We start from the raw sequence: 27,977 nt of genomic DNA, 5'->3' as shown, positions 1-27,977 counted from the left end.
TTGAATCACAGAATCATTAGGGTTGGACAAGACCTCCAAGATCATGTGGTCCAACCATCCCCTACCACTAATGTCACCCACTAAACCATGTCCCTAAGCACCACGTCCAACCTTTCCTTGAACACCCCCAAGGATGGTGACTCCACCACCTCCCTGGGCAACCCGTCCCAGTGCCTGACTGCTCTTTGTGAGAAGAAATGTCTCCTCATTTCCAACCTGAACCTCCCCTGGCACAACTTGAGGCCATCCCCTCTAGTCCTATCACTGGTTACCTGTGAGAAGAGGCTGACCCCCAGCTCCCCACACCTTCCTTTCAGGTAGCTGTAGAGAGCAATGAGGTCTCCCCTGAGCCTCCTCTTCCCCATACTAAACAACCCCAGTTCCATTACTCATCCCCTCCGCTGAGTTGCACCACTGAAACTGCACTCATCAATAAACCCTACCATTTCACAGAGGAATGGATTCAGTTGTAAGGTAATGATGAAAACTTGCCGTATGGGATTTGTCATGTTTCCAGTGACCAAACACAGTGTCATGGATTTTCTCACAACAGTTGTCTTCAACAATGAAGGAGAAGTCTATATTTAAGACCTTTTTCAATTTTAAGAAGGTTCAAGAGTTTCATATAAGTAACTACTTCAGAAGAAAAACACATTAAGAGAATTTTCAAAGCTTGTAATGTATCATAATTCAGTAAAAAATACACTAAATCTTAAACGTAACTGTAATAGAATTGTTTGCTTTTAAATAGTCTTACACCTTTAATTCTGACAATAAATATAAACATTCAGTGCAGTGTTAAGAAACCATGCAGAACAAGTAGATGTACTTGTAGCTGCACACAATGAATCTATTGAATCTTCCACAGAAAGACGTGTAAAAGTTGATTTTCTTTTTTTTTTGGATCTCCTTTGATGCAAGGCTTAGGATTTCAATTTTTGGCACTGGATTCCAGCAAGTCTTTTGCTTCATTTATTTTTGTTGCTAAGTAAGGTGATCCACCTGAGAAGAAAAAAAGGTAAAGGATTACCATTTACACATCAGTATCAACTGCTTTACTTACAGAATCCCCTTATTACTTGCTTTTATTAGCTCCCCTTCCTAAGTAGATCCTTCTCATACAACTGATTAAAAAAATGACACTGATATGAAGAAAACTAATTGATACGGGAACATGAAGAATGTAATCAAAACTGAAGTCACTGAATAAAGCTAAACAATTTGTCTCCTAAAGAAGTCTGAAATCTAAAACCATTTCACACTGGTGTGATTTAGACTTGCAGTGCAGTTTTGCTGCAAATGTATGCAAGGTCAGCTGTCTCAAACATTCATCTAAAGCTAATAGCTATTATGCCAACCCACCCCAAAAACTAAGAGGCAAAATTTTATAAATAATTTTGACAAAATCATTAAACGTGCACACACACACACACACACACACCAAGCCTCTGCTATTCTAGATGCCCAGAATTACCAGGCAGAAACTGTCACATTAAAGCTATTTAAACATGGTACGCCTTCTAACTTCTAGTCCTGAACACTGTCATTGCTTTACGCTCCATCTAACAATTTGATTACAGTTCAGCAATCTTTTTGTGTTTGTTTTTTTACTCTCCCCCTGAGTGCCAACCATCTGCCTACAGTCACTGAAAACAGCATTACAAGGTCTGTATCAGTAACTTACCATTTACTAGAATACACCTATATATTTTTTTAATGTAAAAATGTGATTCCAGCAGTACTATTCAGCACATCGAACAGCCTTTTCCAAGGCATCTGTTCAATCATAATTTTTCATTCATCATAAAAGACAGTGATAGAAGAAACAGAGAAGTAGTAGCAGTAAACATGTGTAAACAAAAACAAAAAGCCATTCCTGCAGCAATCCAGATCATTATAAAGTCAGTTCATGGTCTAATAAAACAAGTGGAAAAAATAATGGAGTTCAAGTCTCTTGCTCATGTTTTGGTTTTGTTTGAATGTAGTCCTAATAGCTAAAACACATTTGAGCAAAGTGAGGCAGGGAAGGGTAGAGAATCGAAATATAAAAACTAAAAACTAAAACTAATAATAATAAAAGAATTGTCTTTCTACCCAGGATTTGCTACATTGGTTGAGTATTGCTTCTTTCAAAGAGTAGACAAGAAGATAAACAGTAAAGACTATAAACTGCAATAAACAAGGTATCCAAAATATTTTTAACTTCGCCTTTTATCTTTGTCTTTCGTTTACTACATAACTACAGTGCAAGATCTTAAATTCCAATCTGCTAGAAGTGTTTTCACTACATTTACATCCTTGAGTGCCATATTAATTTTGTAGCCCTCCAATGAGAGAAAATTCAATCTCATGATTGCCTAAGTGTTTGTTTATAATTAAGGCAAGTCCAAAAGACTTATCTCTTCCTCTGTTTCTGTCAGCAAGTATTCTTTCATAAGATTATTAACTGATAAAAAATAACATACAATATATAAACATAAAAACACTTTTAAACTGAACTAAGTAAAGGTTAATAAGCAACCACTTTAGTACTGCTCACTGGGGATGTTATTATGCAAACTTCTATATATTTCTTATTTATTTCTAATCATGTTCTCTTCAACGTTTTGAGTCTCAGATAACATGTAACTTTTAAAAACTGTATTTACTGCTCTTTCTTCAAACAACTCCAGCTGGTAAAACATTATTTTGGAATAACACTCTAATGCTGGATATTATTTTTAAAAGCACATCTGTGCTACCAGAGCCAGAAGAAATCAAGATACATACATGCACGAACAAATCTCTCTGTGATGCCATACGTTCAAGATCACTCCAGGCCTTAGCTCTGCAGCTGAAGACATTAGACAACATTTTTCTTTTTGGCCATGCCAAAAGAGCTGCAGGGGCAGCAAGGAGGCACAAATCCCTTCAACTGGTGTTCCTACTGTGAAAATGCTCCATCCTAATAGCGCACAGGAGGCCTCACTACATCCATCGAAACCTGCATTGTGCCCAGCTGCAGGTGCATTATGCTGTAAGAGCTGTCGGTTAAAAAGTATGATCTTTGTAACGGGAACTGCCTCCTTAGGGCTACTCAACACCCACATGGAGATTCATGGTTCTGGCTCAAGTCTCTGAATACTGCTACAATAAAACTTTGAAATTTATTATTAAAATCTTTTGACCTCCTGGGTACTCTAGCAGTTAAGAGGCATTTGACCATCATGATGTATTAAAAACGCAAAAGATAAACTAGAAAAGAAATTATATTTATGCAGCTTGTACATTACAAAAAAAGTGTAAAAAATGAAAGCATGACATCGAATAAGCAGGACGACTTCAGAATTAAATTGAGGGATGAAGACATTAAAGAAAAGCATTGACTAAACACTTCACATGGCCAGTGGTCAGTTATTTTTCCCATTTTCTTAAAATGGGGTGCAGGCAGGGAGCCCTGTAATTCTGTCAAAAAGATGTAAAAAAAAAAACCCTCTGATTTCCCCTTTTGACTTCTGAAATACAGTGCAACTCTTCACCATCTGTTATTTTAAAGTCGAAACAGCAATGAACATATGGGCTTTCTTTCTCAACCAGCTGTAGTGTAGTTAAAGTTATAATAATAGCCTTTCTGTAAGATAAATTTACATTAAAAACCTGGCCAGTAAAGCAACAGTGCCCAGCTTTACATTTTTTCCAAGTGAATTCAAGGAAGCCTGAAATTCAGAAATGATATACTTAGTGCCTGCAGAACATTTCCCCACAGAAAGTTACTTTTGTACACGTGACTGGTCCATCCCATTTCAATACAGGAACAGGAGTTTAATATAAACATGTTGTAGCTCATTTTTCCTTATTTTGCAGAAGGGTTGTTTTTTTTTTTTTCTTCTTGTAAACCAGTGTGGAGCACTGTTACACAAGCTTATAGTTTTATCTGAAATAGCACAAGACAAGAAAACCTTAAAGAAAACTGAGCAACTTACTAAAGATGTAGTTCATAAAGTCTGGAAATCAGTCTAGTTTATCTGAGATAAAATGCACAGAAGCTTAAGTCTATAAATAAACTTCATACAGTGTGGTTGTTTATACAATCAGTAAACTGAAGAGATCTCATTTAAGCCTCTTCCTTTCCAGCTTTGATTAAAAAAAGAAAAAGAAAAAGAAAAAAGAATTACTTACCTTTATCAGGATGATTCAAAATCATGATCCTTCTATGGGCTGTTCTGATTTTGGCCTTGCCAGCAGATGGACTGCAAAAATAAATTGAAGTGCTTACTATAAATGCCACTGCATTCAGGCTATAAATTAACAGTTTATACTGGCTTCAAAAATAATTAAAACTTGAGATTTTCACCATCTTGTGGACAAAACATAAAATTGCATCTTTGAGGAAACTTAACAAAAGACATGCAAGATACTGGGAAGGACATTTTAAAAAAAGCCTGTGTATTTGACACATACAAACATCCTTCATCCTTTTTCTTTTTTTTTTTTCCAAACTCAATACACCCACAGTGATTTAAAATACATAATTCAGGAGGAAATAAAAAAGCAGCTTTAGGTGTATCTAGTTGGTATTCTTATCATCAGATGCAGAAAAAATATTTTTTCCTCCTAGAAAAGAGGTATTTATATGACCAATGACAAAACAACAAATATTAAATATTATCATATTTTTTCTACTGTAAATATTTTTATAGTTGCTATAAATACTCTCTGTTGGAGCCTGGTGAAAAAATGTATTTGTTATTTTTGCAAAGCTGTTCAATACGTTGCATTTACGGACATGTTGATTTACAAGAGCTACATAATGTTGTTTCCTTCAATGACAGATACATAAAATATGTACTTCAACTAAATTAAATATGTACCTTACCAGACAAATAACCACTTATGGATGCAGTATGCCAGCACAGTAGACTCTGGTATGCAAAAGGACAGTTTAAATGGTTTAGTTTTTCGTAATTTGTTAGCATGCAGAAACGAAGCAATATTTTCCACTTCAGGTAGCTTCTTAATCAGCGATGATTCAATTAATCTTTTTGTAGATACAGTCTGAACGCAAGTTATCAGCCTAACTACGCTCCCGAGGTAAACAACCTCAAATTATTACTCTGTCACAGGGAAATTAGTGTATGTTACAAAAATAGTTCACAGAACTGTGTAAGAAAAGAACATTTCAGTGGAACAAAGTAACCCAGAAAGTAAGAATTAACCAGAGGGTGAAGCGCCTGGAACTACAAAAATGATTTATTATCAGATAGCTAAAAATAAGATGCCCATATTTTTATTTGTGCATCTGTTGCTTAATATTGTAATAATAGTTTTATATCATAATAATATAAAGGGAAGTTGATATAGCACATTTAGAAATTCAAATGGCTAACTGGAAAAGTTGCTGCTGCCTATTATGGAAAATCACGCAGTTTTGTTCTAACAAGCAACTGAAAATGTGGTGTTTGTATCTCATAAACTAATGAAATTTGACATTGTCTTATCTGGCTATAAAGACTTATATATAAAGGATTAATTGCTATCAGAAAAAAAAAAAAGCCTAATGTCAAAAATCTCATTTTCATTGAACTGGTACAACCTCACAACCTGAGTCAACCCAACACCACCTCCTAACCTCACTGACTTTCTCTGGCTGGAAAGTCTATCCCCAGGAACACTGGGAACACTTTTAAGGGCAGGGCTGACCTTCAGGGGCCCTGGGTGGGCTGCAGGAAGGGGCTACCAGGAACCCTTCACGCAATTCAGCAAGGACACAGATGCAGAGCCCGGCACCTGGCGGGGATGAGCCCCTCACAGTGCTATGGGCACTGCACAGCCGGGCTGGGGAGCAGCTCTGCTGGAAGGACAACACCTGGAGGACAACGAGGTCATGAGCCAGCAGCAAAGGAGGACAGCAGCCTCATGGCAGTATGGACAGGAGCATGGTCACTTGGTTGCCAGAAGTATCTCTTCCCATCTACTCAGCCAAGCACATGAAGTGTCCAAGAAGGCCAATGGAATCCTGGCTTGTATCAGGAATAGCGTAGCCAGCAGGAGCAGGGAGGTGATCATCCCCCTGTACTCAGCTTTGGGGAGGCTGCACCTCGAGTCCTGTGTTCAGTTTTGGGCCCCTCACTACAAGAAGGACAACGAGGTGCTCGAGAGTGTTCAGAGAAGGGCAACAAAACTGGTGAGGGGTCTGGAGCACAGGTCTTATGAGGAGCAGCTAAGGGAGCTGGGGGTGTTTAGTCTAGAGAAGAGGAGGCTCAGGGCTCTCAGGGCACCCCATCGCACTCTACAACTTCTCAAAGGGAAGCTGTGATGAGGAGGGGGTCAGCCTCTTCTCCCAGATAATTAATGATAAGACTTGAGGAAATGGCCACAAATTGTGCCTGGGGAGATTTAGATTAGCTATCAGGAAAAACTCTCTCTCTCACAGAGTGGTCAGGCACTGGAACAACCTGCCCAGGGAGGTGGTAGAGTCACCCATCTCTCACGGTGTTCAAGAAGCATCTGGACAAGCTGATAGGAGATACGATTTAGTAGCTTAGGGGGTAGTATTGGTGATAGGAGGACAGCTGGGCTAAATGATCTTGTAGGTTCTTTCCAACCCTGTGTTTCCATGATTCTATGATTCTGTCACATCCAGATGCTGCACCCCTGCACAGAGCAGATGTAGAGCAACCAGAGCAGGTTCAGGAAAGGCCCCACCTTGCTCAGGGGCTGGAGCATTTGCCTTGTGAGAAAGGGGCTGAGGGAATGGGGCTCGTTCAGCCTGGAAGAAGCAGCCCCTCAGTGCCTACACAGAGATAGGGAAGAGTACGGGTCCAGGCCCTCCACAGGGACTCATGGTGGCAGGGTGAGAGAAAATGGGCAAGAAGTGAGATGAGAGGTTTGGACCGGACACGATACTTTCTGCTCAACCAAGACAGCCCAACAGTGACACAGGTTGCCCAGAGCATCTTTGAAGACCCTCTGGGTAAAGAGCTGAGCAACCTTGTTTTGAGCAACAGAAAGGACTAGAGAGCTCCTGAGGTCTCTCCCAACTTGAGTGGCCTTACAATCATACAATATACCTGTGTTTACAATGAAAAATAAAACACAAGGAAAAAAAAAAAATCAAAACTACCAAATCTTAAATATTGTTTATTTAGTGCATGTTCTTTTATGTAACCTTTAAAAAAAAAAAGCTGTTAAGTCATTCATGTTTTAAAAATCACAACAAACATTTTCAACTAATGCATAATTATCGTAATTCACTTTGTACATTAACAAACACTTTCTTTGGAAAGAAATATTTTGCATCTCTTTCCGTGGAAGAAATGGCATGGTATAGATAATTTTATTAATTTTTATCTAGAATTTTAACTTACAATTTTCATCAGACATTTTCTAACTTCAGAAATTCAGCAGCAGGGATTTGATAGTAGTAAGCCATTATACTTAAGACGTCCATAGGCAAAATTATTTTATACTGGCAAATCTAATGTTTGGATAACACTCCTAACATTTTCACTTTCTATCTCATCTCAGACATTTCCCCATCTCTCCCACCAGCAGTTCCTCCTAGAGGGTATATAGCTGTTAAAAATTATTGCCATTTTGTACTGAATTTCAGTAATCTGTTCTGCTTAATAATAAAACTTGAAAATAGTTGGTATTTTTAGTACAGTACTCTGTAGCTTTGGATACATTTTACATAGTTTAAATATAAACAATGCACATACATGTTTCTGTCGAAAACCTTGCAATCTTAGAAAATGTCTATTGGAGTATAATATCTGGAATGTGTAAAGAGCCAATGTATTTGAAATGTAAAAGCTGCCATTGTATGTTCACCTTTATCATGCCTCTTTATTTACAGAGTGCCCACATACATACTGAGCACTTAAAATAATGAAAAAAGTCTCTGCCCCCAAATTTAACATGACTTGGAAGCGAAGACACAGAAGACAAAAGCTACAAAAATAAGATCAATGCCCAGGCAAAAATCTAGTTTATTCATAGCTTGGCAGTTTCCATAATACTTTAGAACACACTCGTTTTTTTTAAATGGCACCTTTATACATACTGAGTAATACTGAGTTAAAAACTGGTCTATGAAGGTGTTTTCAAACAATGTGAAAGCTTCCTATAAAGGTATTAGCCATGCAGCTACACAATTAAAGGCTCAATTCTTTAAACATTAAGAACATTCCTTATATCTGATTAAGAATGGTATTTGCAAGCCTGAGCCCAAACACATCAAGCAGTGTCACTGTTCCCTGTGCAGACTCAAGCTATTAAAATAAAAAATTAATCAGGGACTGACTTCAGATGTGAAGAAACTTCAGGCATGTACATGAGCAGTGTTCAGACTAAGCATTACCACTGTAAACAGACTTTAATGAGCTGCAGTGTGCTACTCTGCAACACGACTGAATCTGCCCTTATAAAGTAAGTGAAAATGTAAATACATTATCAAACATAAAGGTCAAAGGAAATATTTCTGAGTAGCATTCATATAAATCTCCTGTTCAGTGTTCAAGCACAAAATATTTCAAATGTAGTTTTTTATTTTACAAATTCTTGAAATGAATGCTACATCTCCATGATTTCCATTATGTTAGAAGTAAACACAAATAGCACACAAACAAGATTCTAAGTCTCAATTTTCACCACCTGAAACAATTTCTTCTGGAGATAATTAAAACCATCCTCTTTATTTTTCCTAATCTTAGAATTCAGAACTAATCTAAACCAGAAATAGGATATCTACTACCTAAGGTCAGATCTGCTCCTCTCATCTGGAGAGCCTTTAAACTCACCATTTGCTTTACAGAACCTGCTAAAACATGTCCTACCACTGGCCATCCACATTTCTGAAAAAAAAATCCACTTGAAAATCCATTGATTCCTCAGCCTGGAAATGACTTGCTATACCCACTCTAAATGACAAGTCTCTCAATGTACTTTTTGTTTGGAGTATGCTGTAACTCTTAATCCATACAAACTGAAGAGTAGGGAGAAGAAAAAAAATACTGACAAAAAAAAGAGCAAAATTGATTTGTTTTCCTTATTTATCAATATAATCTACAATATTGCTCATATCAGGGTTTTTATTGGAAACCAAGCCATGTGATTGCACTAATTAGCACAGTATGTGCTATTCTGATTACTTTAAGAGCACTAATTCTCCAATGCAGTATGTTGCCATACCTTCAAGCCAAACGTAAGTCGCATGTTCCATCACTATTTTATTGTTTGCTTTCTAGCTTAAGCAGAATATTAGAATGGTTTAAGCCATTAGATGTCTTTAAAAAATATATATGATTTTGGCTGGAGTATTCCACATTCTTGCAACATGCATTTTCTTCATTCACTCACCAAACAAAAACACATTAATGCAACACACCTACCTTACACCTAAAATAAGACTTGCTTCTCGCCTACTCATTTTCTGTTCAAATCCTCCTTTATAGTAGGATGAAAGACTCTAAGAAGAAAAAAGACAAAACAAGCAATAATTAGTTTCATATACAAGGTGCCAGGACCTAAATCCTATTTATTTGACCCCAGTCAGAGCATAACATTCATCTATAAATTATTTTGAAGGCACGGAGTGAGTAGAAACCAGATAATATGAAAGGACTTCTCCTGGGTGTTAACACATACAAAAGCCAACTTAAAAATAGCTATCTGTGTTTTTACAATCTTCTACTACTAATAGAAGATATTAATAGCTACAACCATTAAAATCCTGCCTTCAGGCAAAACAGTCCAGAATCTAAGTACATGCTAGTATAAAGCAGTACACTGCCTGTGTTTGGGGAGGCAGGGAAGGGAAAGGAGGAAAGTTGTTTAGAATAGCACTGGTTGCACTGAAATGGAAAATGGCAAGAGTCACAACATTCTGGCATCCAAGGAATTATGGATGATCACTCTGAATTCCACATATTTCTACAAAGAAAGTAGGTATAAGCTATAATAAAACGATAAGAATGATAAATATAATAAGCTGATGAGTCAATTTTTTATATGAATCAATGTTACTTAAAAAAATATATCAAAGAATTATTTGAAGAAACCCTGGAAAAAAAAAAAAAAGAGAAAAGGTTTAGAAAAAACTGCAAGCTCTATTTCAGGAAATCACTGTGCTGGAGAAGACGGGAAAGTAGCAGAGTACATGGGAAAACCCTAGCCAGGTTTTGCCTTTATATCCTTCCCTAGACACTAATGACTGATGAAGATTGGAAACAGGATTTGGGGTTAGTTTTTCGTAAAAAACTCACTAGCATGTGCGACTTTAGCCACTGTTTTAAGACAAAAGTAAGAAAAAAAAAAGGAAAAGAACATTAAAGAAGAGATAGAGATGAGAGTAAATCATTGCAAGAATTAATTGTCATAGGGAATAGGTTGAAAGTATACTTGTCAACCGTAAATACATTTTTAAATAAATTTTTAAACCGTTACTGAACCACGAGGATGGTTAGCAATGATTTCCTCAATGTAAATGTTTCTTACAGAAGAATTAGGGATAGCCCACTGCTATACAAATAACAGTCCCAGAGGCAACAGACACAGCTCCAAGACAGCCTGCCTCTGGGAATTGGCACACAGTGCCAATTGAATCTGCACTCAACAAGACTGAAGTTTTTTTTTTTCCTCAGTGCAAACCCTATCATCTAGGGAAAAATAAGCTTCTTTTGCTGCTGTCAAAGGGAAGTCTGGCCTGAGAGCTGAGATTACTTTTTAAATGTTCCTTTTACCCCCCAGTAAACATGTGCCTGGCCCTTAATAAAACACTTTTCTCACTAGCTACACTAAATATATCCATTCATATCCAGCAAGAATTTTGCCTTACGTTTATAGATATTCTCTCTCAAGTAATTTCAAATGCATTAAAGCATTTATAAGGCTCTGTCTATGATATCTAAATAAAGCCTTTAATTAAGGTTGGGAACAACATTCACCCAAAAGCATGGTTCAGAAATAATCACCTATTGCCACCGGTACAGAACGTCTCTGAAGGCAGCAATACCCTCGTGTAGCCAGGAAGTCTCACACAGCCACAGGAAAGATATATATATACATTATTTTTTTGTCAACTTTTTTTGTGCTGCTATAATCTGTAGCAAATCTTACTTTTCTGCTTCCCACCCCACTCAAAACATACATGAAATTACCACCACTGTAACACTTTGGTTATCAAAACCAAAGCAACTGCAGGCATGCCATGCCTACAACAAAAATCTGTTGATGAACCACTGCTACAGCTGTAGGGTAACACAAAGCAGGTCTGTCATAGTGCACAGCAACATTAGAGGTTACAGTACACAGGGAACACAAATGGTTTCTCCAGTCCAAGAGGAAATTATTCTAATGATTTAATGGTCACCAGGTAACATCCTTGAGGAGGTAAACGTGCCCAGAAATTTGCAAGGACATCGAAGAATTACTACAGCCATGAGAAAAGAAAAAAGCATGCTTTAATGCCCTGTGAAATATTTTCCAGAACTTCTTACAAAGAAACTTAAATACAGATGGATTACTGAAAAGGTTAATTCTTCAACCCCAGCATACAGCTCTAAACAATTGGACACTGATTCATGTACAGAAAAGCAATATTTGAATTCTCTCTAATAAAGCTCCTCTCTGTTCTTGGTAGATTTCATCTAAAATAGCTCATTTGAAATCAGGGAATAGAGAGAGAGATGGCTATAGGCTTAAATTCAGAAATATTTTTTCATGTTTTTAAAGCACTTTTCCTTGACATTGCTCCAACCTCAGGAAGCCTTGATTTGGTTCACTTCCAAGAGAAATCAAAAAAGAAATTCTGTTGTCTATGTCCTTTGGCACATAAACAAATAGGAACCTTCAAAAACACTGTGTGCAAGTGGGCATCAAGAAAAAGTATTTTCTACTCAGAAATGAAGCACAGGGCAAGAATAATCATTTTGTTAAATTAAAGTATTGAACCTAAACAGAATTTAAAGCAAAAGGAAATTAGACATCGAAGCCACTGTTCCTCTTGGTTAGAATATGGGGAAGAAGCATTAAGTCTTCATTTTAGGAAACATTTTGTCAAATTTCTAGTTCCCATATAAAACAACTTTTCCACGCTATTCAAATTAAAACTAAGAAAAAATGCTTTCTTTTCTAAGTAATGACTACAGTGAATGAAAAAATACTCAGATATTTTTCCGTTAAGAGAACTTTCTGATGTGTAGATAGTTCCAGACACTTTATTATTTATTAACTCTGGCTATTGCAGAAAAATTTTGTACTGGAAGAATCACTAAAATGAGCTCTCCGTTTCTTCATCCTATTGGAGAGGGGCAGGGGAACTTCCATTTAATTTACTCATTTCCTTGCATATTGTTACTGTTTAGCAACTTATATAAGCAAATTCTGCTTACTGAACAAATGCTATTAATAGGTTGAGGGTGAAATAGAAGATGGCTGAACTTGTTCTGCAAACATGCATTCACTCTTGTAATTTTTCACAAAATCCAATTCATTTGGACTGTGACATCTTCAAGATACTTTTCCTGGAATAGCACAGAGAAAGCATAATGACTAGTTCCATGCAAGATAAATGATATTCAAAACTCCATAACTGAAACCAGACATCACATCAAATTATATGAGGTAGTGTTTTTTTTTTTTTCTGATAACTTTGTGTGTTGGTCCACCACCAACACAGTTCCCCACAGAAAAAGGTAATAAACACAGTGTGTGAGTGTGCTATTTAGAAGCTGTGTTTATAAAGTAACCTAAAATTTGCTGAGATCATCATAGAGATTAACATAAAATGGGCTGCAAATTGTATTAATCTCTGGAAGTTTTATTTTCAATGAAGGACAAGATGGATGATTGCTACTCTTACTTCTTAATTCAGAACTCTACGCATCTGAGAAGAAATGGATCAAATAAAGGAAACAGTGGAAAAAATTCATATGAGGTGCTATAGAAGGGACCACTGTTTTCTGGACCACAATTTTCAGGGTTGGGGAATTTGAGGATTTTAACAAATTTGCCTAGAATTGCTGTTTCTATAGCTGAATATTAAATATCATTGATTAAAAAAGGAAAAGCAGTGCTCTTGAAATATTTTTTATTTACTCTTATAAGAAAATATTAACATTATGATTAATAGCATTAAGGTCTCTCTGAGGAAGAAAAAACAATTGACTACTTAGCACCATGAACCTTCTATTTGCAATACATTCAAGACGTTACCCAGAGAAACAAAACAGTGTCATTGGCATTAGTGATACGAGTAACAAAATAAGGTTCAAGCTAAAAATAAATAAATTTAAAAACAAAGTGTTTCTGTGGAAACCATCGTGATGGACTTGTTATAGAGGAGAAATAAAAATGTTCCCTCTTATGTCGTCTTCCCCTGAAAAACGATGGTAGAAAATGTCAGTACTAAATCACAGCAGCATTTACTCTTTACACTTAAAAAGTCTATACATTTAATTGCCATAAGTTAAAGCTAAATGAGAGGTAGGAATTCAGAATAAAATGTAACACTTTTTAGTTGCTTTTACTTGCTCCTTTTAGCTAGAAGATGAGTGGAATTGTTGACTCTACACATTAGTTATTTAGGTAAATAAATAGTGTCAGGTACTCAAGATCCAACAAGCAGGCACTTTAAATGATCACTTCGTAACTGCTCAACTTGACCTCAAGTAAGTAATTTATTAGCGAGCAGGAAGAAAGCGTAACACTATGCAACTGCAGCTAACAAGAGTTGCAATTTCTATTGTGAACAGGAAAAAAAAAGTAACCGCAAACGTGGGGAGAAGAAGAGTAGGGGCTTACAGAAAGAACCAGCTTGCATTTCAACAGGCAGCTGCTTCACACACCCCCCCAAAACGAAGGCTATGAGGGACAGGGTTTGATTCTAGAAAACGAGAGTAACCACTGAAAAATACAGTGACCAAGTTAGGAGCCTCCAAACACTTCAGGAAACCAGCAAAGTAGCACTAAGCCTAGACACGAAATGAATACCAGGTGCTTTTTCCAGTAAACACAGGCAGAAGTACTAACTGCTTGATTTCCATTGTCAGCACAGTTTAGAGAGCAACAAGCTGCAAAGAGACATGATGAAAGTGCTAACCCATAGATTACATTCAGCAGCTTCAAATTCCCCAAAACAAAATCATGTGAAGCACTAAAGAAGTTTGGACAACAAACACTTACCTAGAATCTTTGTATATAGTATTTTCTCTTTCTATTGTTTTACAGACAAATTACAAATAGGAAATGATTGTTAAGGGGAAAAAAAATCTCAGAAACCATGCAATCCAATAAAGTTGTACCTGTAGAGTAATAGAGAACAGATAACCTTGGCTTTGGAATTAGACAAGGGACTTAAATTTGAACTATGATTGTAGAAAAAAAAATTGCCATTACCCTCACAAGTATACAGTTAACAAATACTTGCAGTTAATGGCAAACCAGAAAAGAGTTTTAGTATATCCAGCAGATCTCATGTTATATTGAAAACTTCTATTTTTATTATCAGCAATAGAAGAGAAGCACCCTACTGGAGATCAACATAAAACTCTGGGCTTTAAGGCAGGATGTGAAGGCAGAAACAGGACTCAACTCCATGACCACTGAGAATTCAGAAGGTACTCTGGGTTGTTGGTGAATTCTGCAGGACTGTGGAAGTCATTAAGGTAAAAATGAAATAGACCTCGACTGAGCCAGGCTCAGCCAACATACTGGTTCTGAGGGGTACTGTTTCCTAGGAACAGGCACCTCTCTGTGCAGTAGCATGTCATATTTCAATGTATTAAAGAGAGTCACCACCTGCATTCTTGCATGCAAATGTCTGAATTTAGATTCACTAGTCCGTAGCTACAAGTGGATAGATGAAGTGCTGGACAAACTTCTGGAGAAGGAGAATGAAGACTGAAGCACTCCATACTCTGAAGCTACATCCTTATCACTTGCTAGTTCTAGTCACAGTGTATCTGCTTCACATGATAGCAATTTAATTCACAATGCCTAAAGTCCCCTCTGATGTTTTGGCAGGCAACATGGGAATCTCTCCAAAAATGACTTTAGAAAGGAAAAATGAAATTGGTGTTGGTCTCACGACAGCAATGCAATAGAGGGACAGAGAGCAAAAATTGATCCAGGCACACCATTTCTGGCTGATACACATCACAATTAAGAACAAGCGTGGAACTGCCCTAAGAGGACAGCCCACGTTTTGAGTCTTTCCCTCCCCCAGAAGCTTGCACTGATCGTCCTTGCACCTTCAGCACATCAACACGAAGGAGAGAAGGCAAACAAATCTGGCCTCTAGCTTCTGCCTATTCTTGACATGCAGTATATAGACAAGCTCCACGTTGCAACTGGCCTCACAAATACATGCAACGTTAAGGAACACTTCAAAAATCCTGCATGTTTTTTTCAGAAAATAATCATCTGCAATAATTATTCACTCACGCTCACACATCAAAAGGTGAATGGTGGAATTATCCACTTCCATCTTGGACAAGTGTTCGCAGACTGAACTTTGAAAGAATCAGTTGCTATAAGCAGTCACCTACCTCAGTAGGAATTACTTTAAACAAACTGGAATGGAACATATTTATTTATTTACCAGAGAACAGTGCAGTCATTGAAGCCAAAAAGAAAGCGCTCTGGAATATTTCCTGTATTTCCTCCTCTCACAACAGCCTACCTTTTGATTTGTCTTCTTCATTATTTTATTTTAAAACAAGTGGAGCAATAAAGAAAACAGGATCTTGGTTAAGAGCTCAAACGTTGTAGCTGGGGAACAACAACAAAAAAAGACAACTCGTGTGCAAAGAGATAGAGGACCTTGTTTTCTTGTTCACACATGAGTTGCAAAGAAAGAAAACAAGCTCCTCCATCTCTTTGGCAACCTTTCCTGGAAGTTTATCTGTAAGAAAAATGACTGAATTTGTTCCTTTTTAGCTTCTTAAAATGAAACTGCAGGTCATTGCTTTGTAATTGCTAGGATTTAGCTATCTTCTCACAGCCCACTTCAACAACTTCTTGTAAGACTTACTAGTAAAAAGTTCTGAAACACAGAATGTCACCAGAAAAATCAGAATTGCTTATGAAATCTCACAAACATTTTTTGATACAGTTTCATCTACAGAGACTTCAAATATACCCAATAAAATGCTAGAACATACAGAGTAAGGAGCACCCTCACCCTGGGGAAAAAAAAAAATCTAGCTGGCACTTACCATGTTCAAACATAAAATGGCTCCTTTCTAAATACGTAGAATTTAAAAATGATTTAGCTATTATGAAGTAACCTCTAAACTTACAGAAGTTGAAATCTTCCTTGCTGTCTCTGTAATTGCTTGCTCCAATGGCTTCCAAAGATGGAATGCATAACGGCCTGGAAAAGATTGAAGTTAGATGAACTTATAATCAACATTCACACATACACACACAAATAGCCTCTGACATCTGCTCCTCAGCTTACAGAAAGAGTTTTCATTAAAAAAAAATAATCAAAATCATTCTTCATTGTTAATCTTTTCATTTCATTTATTTGTTGTACAGCACTGTTGCACTTTACTGCTTTTCAAGATATTCCCTCAACAGCTGGTTTTGGATCTTGCCCAGCAGAAATCCTGTGATAAACCTGCAACGGTTTACATTTTTCAGTCTTTATATTGGGACTGGGGGCAGGAGAATGCTGATACACTGAATATAAAAACCCAGTCACAGAGTGCAAAGATCTGTTGTGCTTGCGCACAAAATAAATAGATTTAAATGCATTTCAATATGACAAATGAAGTTATCTGCCTTGTGAACTTTAAGAAAAAGCAAAATATGAAACATTAGCCTTCAATAAACATTATTTATTAAATACTGTTCAAAGGTTACGTCTTCCAAAGAAATCTATATACTACATGTTTCTTGGTATGATGTACGCTTAATCACATATTGTAAGCACTGCATTTTTTATTTTGTTACAAAGAGAAGGCCTTTTGGGATTCATAGCCATTCAACTCCCAAATGGCAGTGCGCATCTATAGCTAAGAAAGACTACATCACACTAAATCAGGCTGTATTCTCTGAAGCACAAAGAGGGTCTACCAACTAAACAATCAAAATTTGTATTGCATTACTGGCAGGTTTTCCCTGTAGGTCCCCTTCCCCCAATTTATGTTTTGATTAATCATTCATTAGCAACATAACTTACTATTATACACAATGGAAAAGCATTTTATCAAATGTGTCTCTGCTTTACTCTTATAACATCTTGCTTTCATTCTTAAAATACAGGATGTCTCCATAGGTTATTTTAGCCATTTAAGTCTGTGCCTACACTAACATACAAGTTAAAACCACTGCTGGAGTATCATTGCTGAAATGCTGTCATGTACAAATAACATACTACCTCACCTTCTTCTTAAAGCTTTCTTTTACCACTTCATTGCTAGCTGTCACTACTACTTCAGCTCAACCAGCAAAAGAAATTCTAAAAGCACTCCTCTTCTGCTTCCACACAAGCACATATAACAACAAACTTAACAGGTGTACATCACCAAAAATCCTGACTTTCCTTCCCCTAATTAAAATAAAACAGCTGTACCCACAAAACACCTGCTGAATTTTAGCACAACTTGTTCATCTGTGTGCATCTATTCTTGGTGTACACATTTGCACATGTCTGAGCATGGCCGATTTTACGTCCTGGAAGTAATGGATACCAACTTGTGTATTTCAATACCAGAACAGACCAGTTATGCCATCTGAATCAACCAGCATGTAAATCATGTTAAGCCAACGGCCCACGTTCACACTGGAATACTTTTTCAGAAAAAACAAAGTCCAGATACAAAGAGTTCAGGTAACAAACAAGCTATTATAGGTACAGTTTAATCTGATAAAGCACTGTAGCCACTAAAGCCTTTTATTTTTCTCTATTTGAATTTGTCTAGCATCACCTTCACACCAGAAGATCCTGCTACGCACTTCTGTACTAAAGAACCTCTTCCTTGCAATATCCTTGTGTGTGCGTGCATGTATAATGTCATCATCTTACATTATATTTTGCAGAGAAAGAATATGCAGAACCTTTTCACTGCTGCCCATAAAATATGTTTCTCTAGCAGCGACTTTTTCAAAGAGAATTTTGGAAAACGTATCAGGGAATTTTGAAGGGACAGGAGCTACAACTGGGCACAATTCTCCATAGCGCTCTCAGGCAACTTCCACTTCCCAAAATAAATATTCATAAAAACTCCATTAACGTGTTTGGAAACAGCAGCAGACAGATAGCAGTTCCACAGTCTGCTAGAAATTCAGCTTACCTGCAAATGCAACGGTTGCAATGCCAAGTCCAACTGCTATCATAGATCTGGCCTAAAGCAGAAAAACAGGAAACAAAATAAACTGCAAATTCAATTTGAAATACAGGCATCTTTAACAGCAAGTATTTCTTATGCCTGCCATATATAATTTATATGAAATATAAAAGAAGGTTCTGTATTCCACAGGCTACATCAGATTTTATACTTCAGCCCCACAAACCCAATGCTTCAGGTTTAACTTGCAACTATCCATTAGCATATCAGTGAACAAACACTAACAGCTTACTATATGCAATAATAAAAACATAAGGCAGACACTGCCCAGGATTACCTGAATTTTTTTTTGCGCAGACTAGTTCAACACAGTCTGAAATAACGTTTGCCATAACAGAAGGTGTTAGTTTATTACAAAAATATGGGGAGCAAAAAAATAAAGTCCCATCCCACAGCCGTAGCCACAAACAGTAATGTCTTCCACCTCTCACTCTGTGACTCATGGAAGCACCATAGTCAACACATGGAGACTGGACATTTCATTATTTACTGTCTGTACTTAGAGTAAAAATATTTGTAAAGAAACTTAAGACAGTTTTCATTTTCAGCTTAAATTTGCTTCAAGTCTAACTGGACTCTTGGAACCAAACTCACCAAAAGACTTGACCATCTGATTCACTAGCAACTCCTACCTTTTGCTAGCTCAAAGGCCCCGGATAAGGTGTGTATATTTTTCTACACAGTTTTTGAAGAAAGTCAAGCATCTTATGAAGGATATTGAACAAGAAGCTACTACACAATACTTAGTAAACCTTGAAGATGGGACTGACTCCTCAACCTTCTCCAGAACTCAGGAATGGTAACAAGCATCACAACCACACGTCTGGTATGTCAGGCTATCTATCCACATCTGAAAAGCCTATGTTTAACATTTGAAAAAAAACTGAAATAATGTTATCTGTGGCATTACCTGTTTTATGATGGTTTAATAATGCCTTGAAGTTTATGCCAGAAATCATGAGAAATCAGATTAAGCCTGTTTAGTTAGAACTCAAAACGTAAGTACGGTGAAAATGCTTTTATCACCAGATTGCCTCTTCTGTGTATGGCTTTCTGCTCCTATTACTTCTGCATTTATCCAAAAACTGGCTTATAAGATTTCTACCAACAAAGCTGAGAGCAGGACTGGAGGCCCAATTTTCAACATTAGTGTCCCAGTAACAGGATCTGGAACCATGCAGTCTTCACTACTAAGACCCCCCAGGGCTAAAATTCTTTGTAGCCAATCCTATTTCTAGACAGAGGAGGGGAAGAGTTGGGAAATACAGGTTTTAAAGCCTTCAAGAATTGGATTATCAGGGGCTAGAACCCAGCTAGAGCTCCAAAGTTAAGACTGGGGGAGTTTTATACAGAAGTGCTTAACATCCACCTGTCTATCCCATTTTATTTGTCTAACTCTCCATTTCAGTGTAGCCTTAAGTCTTGATATTAGCAATCATTTCTGAACTATAAGCATGTAAAAATAACGTAGTAGTTTAATGTCTGTTGTTCCTTTCAGTTGCACAAAATTTCCCTTCATCTTCAGACCATGAAAAAAATATAAGTATGCTGCCTTAAATGGTAGATGAAATAAAACGGTGAAGCACACAGTTCATCTCCTCACTAAACTAAAATTCGTTTCATTTCTTCTCACAAATCGGTTTTCCCAGGCTCTCAATATACAAAAACCTTCCACGAAATTCTTCTGATCTCTGTTTAGAGACTAAGCAGCAACTGCCGTTTCTGGAAATATCAAAACCCTATAGAAATCCTATATTATTCTGTGGTCTGTGATCATGGATTTATATGCAGTACAGACTTTCCAGAACTCATTCAGAGTGACAGCGAGAATCTTTCACTAAGTGGTTACAGCCAATTAAGAGCCCAACAATGTGTGAAATAGATCATATTGGGAAAAAATATATATTTATTAACCTGTGCTTGTCAAAATTAAGTTATACTTGCTTTGCCACCAACAAGGTGGCTTATGTCAGCGATTTATAGCAAGGTACACTGCCACTGGTAAGAGACACCTCCTCGCAGGTAAAGGCAGAGCAGAAACCAGGCTAATAAATAAAACCTGGACCCTGTCAGCTCAGCGCAGACATTGCTTAAGCGTTTTTGCAGAGTGGTTTGGGAACACAGGGCAGAGATCCCTGAGGGCCTTTGATAGAGTCAGTCACATCCACTGGCACATACTATTGCAATCTCAGTGGAAAGCACTCGCAGTTACTGGAAAGCTAGTGGAAAGCAGATTTAAAAGGAAAAAAAAAAGGTAAAAAAAAAAAAAAAAAGTGTCAGCAGCTCAAGGTTAAAAACTGTAAGGAAGATCAGCAGGAATCTGAAGACCAGCCAGAAAAGTAGCTAAAAGGCATTGGAAGATCAAGCCAGAGAGGCATGAAAGATTGTCCACATTTACAGGTGAGGTACCCAAAAAGCTGAGGAACGTTGGTTTAAAAACTGAATTTAAATCAATGGAAGAAAGATTGCATGGTTCATCTTTTACTGTCACAGCCTCTCTCATAAAATCAGAGGTAACTTCAAGTACTAACCAGTAAATCCTTTAAGTCCAGTCTGCTTCAGATTCCTTTTCCATGCTCACTTAACTCAGATGATTATTTAGAAGAATAAATCAAGGCTACTCTGGTGCTTTGAAATAAAGAACACAATTTTATTCTTATAGTGAGTGCAGAGCTTTAATTAAATGCACCCTTTTCTCATCAATATTAAAGAAAACAATTCATTCTCAATGTGAAAGGGATCAGCTTATTTATGGCACACTAAGACAACAAGCACCATGACTATTTTGGATCACATTGCTTGAAAATGCCTGCTATTTCAGACTCAAAGGCTCAAAAAAACCCACCACCAACAAAAAGCAACAACTCTGACTTTCAACTATGACAGAATTACCTTTTTTTCCCCCAAAAAATAAACAAGTTTAAGAAATTTAAAATATGTGGGTTTTTATATGAAAGCATTCTTTTAAGATCCAAGAGGGAAAAATAAAGAAATAAAAGATTAAAAAGTAAAATCTGTCCCTTTCTTGATTCAATGAATCAGCTCCCAAAGGTAAGTCATCAACCCTGTGCTATTCTGCTGATCTCAGTATTTTAATTTTACTATGTATTTCAGTTTTCAGTAACAAACCCTCTTCGATACAGATAATAAAAGAAAGTTTCGCTAAATCTGCAAAACCTGGATTTTTTTTTTTTTATTATTCTTTTGAGAATTATGTATTAGGAAATACACACATTAGAAAGGCAACTGCAATACCTGACTTATCAGAGCATTTGGCAAACAAAAAAGGATAAAGCATATTAACTAACATACAGTATATATGCAGAGGTATACATTTTATGCTGTTAGCATAGAGATCTATGGCCTAGTTTTTTAATACTCAATTTTCCAGAAACCTTAATTTTTAAGAAGAAACTGGGAAGAGTAAAACTGGGAAGAATAAGTTATTCTTTCTGCAAATTCATAATCCACTGTGCCCTGCTAACTTAACTGTGCTCAAAAAGGTAACTTCTGTAACTTGTAGCATTACAACTTTTTCTTCTATGTAGTGGAAAAAAAAGGTAATTTAGCAAACATAAAGAGAATTTCAAATACACGCTTTTAAAGTTTCAGCACAATACATCTGACTACAGGCTACCCAAACCAACTTCACAAATGTCAAAATATACCTGTTTAAACAGGGTTTGGATTTTATACTCTGCTTCTTCTACTACTATCAGTGAAAACACCTTTCTTGGTTAAATGAAAAATATTTTGCTTTTCCCGCAATTAGCTTTCAGATACACAGCAAGAGCTGGATTCTTTTTTGGGCCACAGAAAGCTACAGTCTAATGGAATAAAAAGCACACAGAAAACAGTAATTTGTTCTGATGGGCTGGACAGCAATTTATTAGTCTTTTTTCTCTTTAAACAGCTGTATGCTGCTAAGAAATAGGATTCAAAAGTATATTAACCAAGCATACAAAAATATTTCTGAATATTGTTTAATATTCAGAATAAATAAAAATGCCTGAAATAAATGATTGTATTTGGCATAGAAGGCAGAAGGTTTCTTCTACTCCTCAGAAGAGTAGCTACAGCTTATTAGAAGCCTGTTTCAGAGCAAACCACCTAATCAGCTCTATATGGAGCCGGATACGTTGGGATTATATCATAAACTATCTGCAACAGATTTGATTTCATAACCTAATGCCTTGCATCCACTCTTACCTTCCTATGAAATTTAATTTCTTTTCCAATAGTAAATTAAAAGTAATTTCAGCTGGATACTCCTCTCCATACTCACCCAATTTTCATGTCATTTTTTATCATCTATTTTACAGCATTTTTTTCTCTTTTCTGTTTAAAAAGAAAACTCTTGCATGCTCTCAGCTGATGGGGGACTTCAACCACCTGGCTGTGAGCTGGGGAAGCCCCACAGCAGGCTCTGAGCAATCCAGGAGACTCCTGGAGTGCGTTGAGGACAACTGCCTGGTCCAGGTATGAGACAACCCAACTGGAGGAGAAGCGTTACCAGACCTGGTGCTCACCAGTGGGGATGAACTTGTTGAAAAGGTTAAGACTGGAGGCAGTCTGAGCTGCAGTGACCACGTCCTAGCTGAGTTTGTGATTTCAAGAAATACAGTCCTGGCAAAGAGCAAAGTCAGGACCCTGAACTTCCAAAGACCAAAATTCCAGCTGTTTACAGACCTGGTGGATGGGATCCCCTGGAACACGGTCCTTAGAGACAAAGGAGCTGACCACAGCTGGCAGCTCTTTACAGATGTTTTCCTTAGAGTGCAAGAACTCTCCATCTCCTGTGTAAGAAAGCGGGCAGGGAGGGCAGACAGCCGGGATGGCTGAGCCAGGACCTGCTGGTCAGACTGAGGCGCAAGAAGGAAATGCACAGGCAGGGGAAGCAGGGACACACAGCCTGGGAAGAGCACAGGGATGTTGTCTGGGTGTGCAGGGATGGGAGCAGGAAAGCCAAGGCACAGGTGGAACTGAGCTGGGAAAGCGATGCAAAGAATGACAGGAACGGATTCTCTCAGTACATTGGCCAGAAAAGAAAGGCCATAGAGAATGTGCCCCCTCTGATAAACAAGAGAGAAGAACTGGTAAGGAAAGACATGGAGAAGGCTGAGGTACTCAGCAACTTCTTGGCCTCAGTCTTCACTACCTGTCAGGCTTCCCATGTCTCTCGAGTCCCTGAACCTCTGGGCGAGGTTTGGCTGGGGGAGCAAAGTCCCTCCCACTGCAAGTGAAGAGCAGGTTCGAGACCACCTGATGGAACTGAACAGGTACAAGTCTGTGGGGCCCAACGCCGTGCATCCCAGAGTCCTGAGGGAACGGGCTGATGGGAGTTGCCAAGCCTCTCTCCATCCTACTTGAAAAGTCCTGGCAGTCAGGTGAAGTCCCTGGTGAATGGAGAAAGGGAAACATCACTCCCATTTTTAAAAAGGGTAGAAAGGAAGACCTGGGCAACTACAGACCTGTGAGCCTCACCTCGGTGCCTGGGAAGATCATGGAACATTTCCTCCTGGAAGCAATGTCAAGGCACATGCAGGAGGACAAGGAGGGGATCCGAGACAGCCAGCATGGCTTCACCAAGGGCAAATCATGCCTCACCAACCTGGTTTCTTCTATGATGGAATGGGTGTATCAGTTGACAATGGAAGACTAACCAGGATCATTTCCCTAGACTTCTGTACGGCCTTTGACACAGTCCCACGTAACATCCTGATCTCCACATTGGAGAGAGATGATTTGAAGGGCAGACCATTCAGTGCAGAAGGAATTGGCTTGAAGGCTGCACCCAGAGAGTGGTGGCCAACGGCTCCATGTCCAGGTGGAGACCAGTGACAACCAGTGTCCCTCAGGTGTCTGTCCTGGGAATGGTCCTGTTTAATATCTTAATCAATGTCGAGGTAGGAGAGGGTGCATGGGGCGGGGAAGGTGTTTTTAGTTTGCTTTTAGTTTCTCACTGTTCTAATCTGTTAGTAACAGGGAATAAATTATATTAATCTCCCTATGCTGAATCTATTTTGCCTGTGATGGTAATTGGTGAGTGATCTGCTTGCCGTTATCTCAAACCTTAAGCCCTTTTTCGTCATATTTTCTCCCCCTGTTCGTTTGAGGAGGGGGAGTGAGCGCGCAGTGTGATGGAGTTTACGTAGCCATTAGTGTGAAACTACCACAAGACACTCTTAACCTTGGATGCGGTAATGAATAGACACACAATGCTACAGCTGATCTTGCTACACCTTTGAATTTAGTAAAAAAATAAATAAATAAATAAATAAATAAAAATTGCTTTGTCCTGCAACATCTTTGCATTTAATTATATACAACTTCACCTCCTTCTGAATTCCAGAATTCCTTAGCTGGGAATCCAATAAGCATGTACCCTGTCTCTTCTTCCACTGCTTACATGAGGCCATGAAATAGGTTCCAGTCAAACTACAAATTAGCTCCCATAGCCAACCATTTGCTAACAGGTTACAAGAAGTATGGCTGAAAATGCATTTTATAAGACATTGACAAGTTAAAGATGAGCTTCATGAAGAAGCACTTCAGGATAAATCTAGTCAAGACTGAGAGAATATGAGTTAGAGATGAAGCCATTTTAATTAATTTATATTCCCGCCTTTTACTGAACAGTAGTCTCTAACTATCACAGAAATGGCATGTCTTTACCAATGTTATTCCTCAAAAAGTACAGATTATCAATTATAGTTAAATGTAAAAACGTATCTTAGCACCTGGAAGCTCAAGGGCGAGCTTTCTTCCCTTTTTTCTTCAAAGCTCTGATCGTGGTACCGCATGGATTTTCATTTAGACTTGCTGTTGTTCATAGCCTCTGAACCTGAATGTGTGAACACCGCAGCTGGTCCCTATGGTACCAAGCTGGCTGACATGTTTTAGACTACACAAATCATAGAAGATCCCAAGTTGGAAGGGACCCACAAGGATCACTGAGTCCAACTCCTGGCACCACACGTCTACCCAAAAATTTGGATCATATAACTACAAGCACAGTCCAAACGCTTCTTAAACTCAGGCTTGGTGCTGTGACTGCATCCTTGGGGAGCCTGTTCCAGTGCACGACAAAAGCCCACTCTGAAATACTTCGCACTTCTTCTGTAATGTCAGTTTAAGGTCCTTACCTTCAAAGCAGTTACAGGATCACTCTCCAGCTCCCACTAAAACCTAAGCGCTAATCCTACAAATCCCCGTGACAGAAGCCCAAAGACCACAGCCCCAGCAGAAACCCTTAAAAGCTGAGGACACTGCATTCTCCACCAAAAGGTGGGAGAAAATCCCAAAGGTCCAGAACCCGGTAATATAAAACCCTTCCACGTAACCCGGGACACACCAAGAACACGACAAAACAACTCCCGCTGTAGACACTGTACTCCTAGACTGCTGTAACAAAGAATAGATAGGTCATAGAACCCATATATCATATATAGAGAACTGTGATGTGAAAAACGGCATTAAAAAGTAAACTCGTAGAAGCAGACGCGTGGACACGAGCATGTATTCACAGGCATTTAATAAGCATGAAACCCAAGCCCCCCGGTGCGGGCAGAGCCCGTCCTTGTCCCCCCCCCCCCCCCCCCCCCCCCCCCCAGTGCCCGCCCCGCCCGCCGCGCAGCGCGCTCACCAGCCCCCGGCCCGGCTCGGTTTGGCCCTTGCCGGCACCCGTAGCGGCCCCGGTGTACTCGGCATAGCGCAGGGCCTCGGAGGAGGCCCCGGCTCCCTCCATAATGGCGGCGGGGACGGCACGCTACGGGCTGCCCGCAGGGACAAACCAGTTGAAACGCGAAGCTCCGCCCCGTGTCACTCTGCCCTGACAGAGAGAGGGGCCCCCTTGGCGGGGAGCGGGGCGGGCGGTACCACAGCGGTTTAGCGGGGGTGTGTGGGATTGGAGACTCGGCCTTCACCTCCTCGTCCCCGCTTCGTGGCCGCCCTCGCGTAGACTGCCGATTCTGCTAAAAGAGGCTGAGGGCTCGGCTTTACCGCTGAGGTTACCGTGAGGGCGCTCATCCCTCAGGTGGAAGTTGAGCCCCCCCCGTCTCACCGCAGGTGGTACGCACCGCGCTGAGGAGGGGCGGTTGGGCGCGGCGCGGTGCTTTGCCCCCTGAGGGGGCCTGGGGGGGGAGGAGGGGTGGTGCCTGCGTCGCCGTCTCCTTCTGTTGTCCTTCGGCCACCCTGAGGAGCTGGAGGGCTGCCAGACGGGTGGCTCCTTGTTCAAAATCCAGAGAAAGAACGGGAGAAGGGGGGTGAGAAAGGGATGAGGGAAAAGGTATGCATTAAAAGTTAGGGTAGGAAGTGCAAGAAGGAAAACACTTGAAAGGAGGAAAGGCCAGGCAGAAATTATTCATGTCGCTCTTCAGAGAGTAGACGATTTTATAAAGGGGAAGACGTCTACAAAGGAAAGGACAAAGGAAGTCAGATCTGGGGGAAAAAAAATAATGATAATAAAAAATTCTTCTTTAATATTTATATTTTTGCACCTTGGCTGATGTCTGCATCTGTCAATGTATTTTGATGTCCTGAAAATCCTGGCAGCTGGGGGTCATAGTTCACCCTGCTGAAGATCTTCAAGTGATACTTCAAATGCAGCAGTTGCTGGTCACCGTTAGTCCTGTATCACCAGCTAAAACGTTCCATCTCTTCTCAGTAATGCAGCATTACTGATCTTCTTTTGTCCTTACCTTACTTCAACCTTAATCTTACCTTAACCTTACCTTACCTTTGCAGTACTGGCACTGGAATTGTCTGGACACCCTGGTACTCAAGAATAAAAAAAAATAATAAAAGTATCTCCTGTTTCAAAGTGATTTTTCTTCAGACACATCATTTTGAGCCTGTATTGTGATTTTGTATATCTGATTGATACTCACCAATCTTCTCTAACACTGACAGGCAACTACTTTAATTCATCTTTAAGTATCTTCATAAAGTACAGCTGCTATTAGCTGTAAAGGTGAGAATAGCATTTCATTAATCTCAGACAGATATATAAATTTAACTTGCTGCAGCACAGAAGTCGTTGGGAGTTGTCTGATGATTCATCTGGGAAGAAATATATACCTTTTTACTTCTTCATTCAACACATAACATATGATCATGTATGATTAATATTTAAATTTTCAGTGGAATTGAATTTCTTGTAATCTTGAAACCTATTTCAAAATCAATAAAGATGTCCCCAACTGATCATTTTTTGTTCATTGATTTGCATAGAAGTAATGCAGAGTAGCATGTCACTTGCTACCTTTTTGATTAACAAACTCCGTTTAAAAGTAATAAATTTAAAATAGTGGAATTGAGTAGGCTTTTTTCCCCCTTAATTCTCCTCTCCTGCATTTTATTGCAACGTGTTTAAAAAATCTGTCTCTCCTGATGAGAAAGTACTCTTTGACAAAAGATAATCAGCTATAAGAGGAGAAACATTGTATTTGTTTTGGGGAGAAAACTGACATGGTAGGAAATGAAAGAAAGCCAAACAAATAAGAGCAGGGGAAAGTAAGAGGCAAATCTGTGAAGTGAAAGACTGCAGGAAATATTTTTTCCTCATTCTGCTATGTATAGTTTTCTTTGGTAATAGCACCAGTATTTTCAAATTGAGAAATCCCGAGAAAGTAATGAAACTAC

At 38.7% G+C, this 27,977-nt stretch overlaps 1 protein-coding gene across 3 annotated transcripts; it reads right to left on the bottom strand.

Moving 5' to 3' along the window:
- Window positions 1–660: 660 nt before the first annotated feature.
- Window positions 661–26,172, bottom strand: DNAJC15 (DnaJ heat shock protein family (Hsp40) member C15). 3 transcript variants are annotated; one of them, XM_048046936.2, is made up of 7 exons: window positions 25,981–26,172; window positions 18,282–18,333; window positions 16,281–16,354; window positions 9,372–9,448; window positions 4,159–4,229; window positions 2,770–2,833; window positions 661–1,002 (listed from the first exon to the last, which is right to left on the bottom strand). In XM_048046936.2, exons 1-7 carry the CDS (start codon window positions 26,080–26,082, stop codon window positions 969–971), a joined length of 474 nt encoding a protein of 157 aa, XP_047902893.2. In that variant the 5' UTR covers window positions 26,083–26,172; the 3' UTR covers window positions 661–968. The 3 variants fall into 3 exon arrangements, with proteins under 3 accessions (XP_047902893.2, XP_066844399.1, XP_047902894.2); XM_066988298.1 differs by lacking the exon at window positions 25,981–26,172 and adding an exon at window positions 25,481–25,860; XM_048046937.2 differs by lacking the exon at window positions 2,770–2,833 and having other exon boundaries at window positions 25,981–26,155.
- Window positions 26,173–27,977: the final 1,805 nt, after the last annotated feature.

The sequence above is a fragment of the Anser cygnoides genome, chromosome 1 (genome assembly GCF_040182565.1).
Source record: "Anser cygnoides isolate HZ-2024a breed goose chromosome 1, Taihu_goose_T2T_genome, whole genome shotgun sequence".
Classification (NCBI taxonomy): domain Eukaryota; kingdom Metazoa; phylum Chordata; class Aves; order Anseriformes; family Anatidae; genus Anser; species Anser cygnoides.
This window is presented reverse-complemented; position numbering and strand designations above follow the sequence as displayed.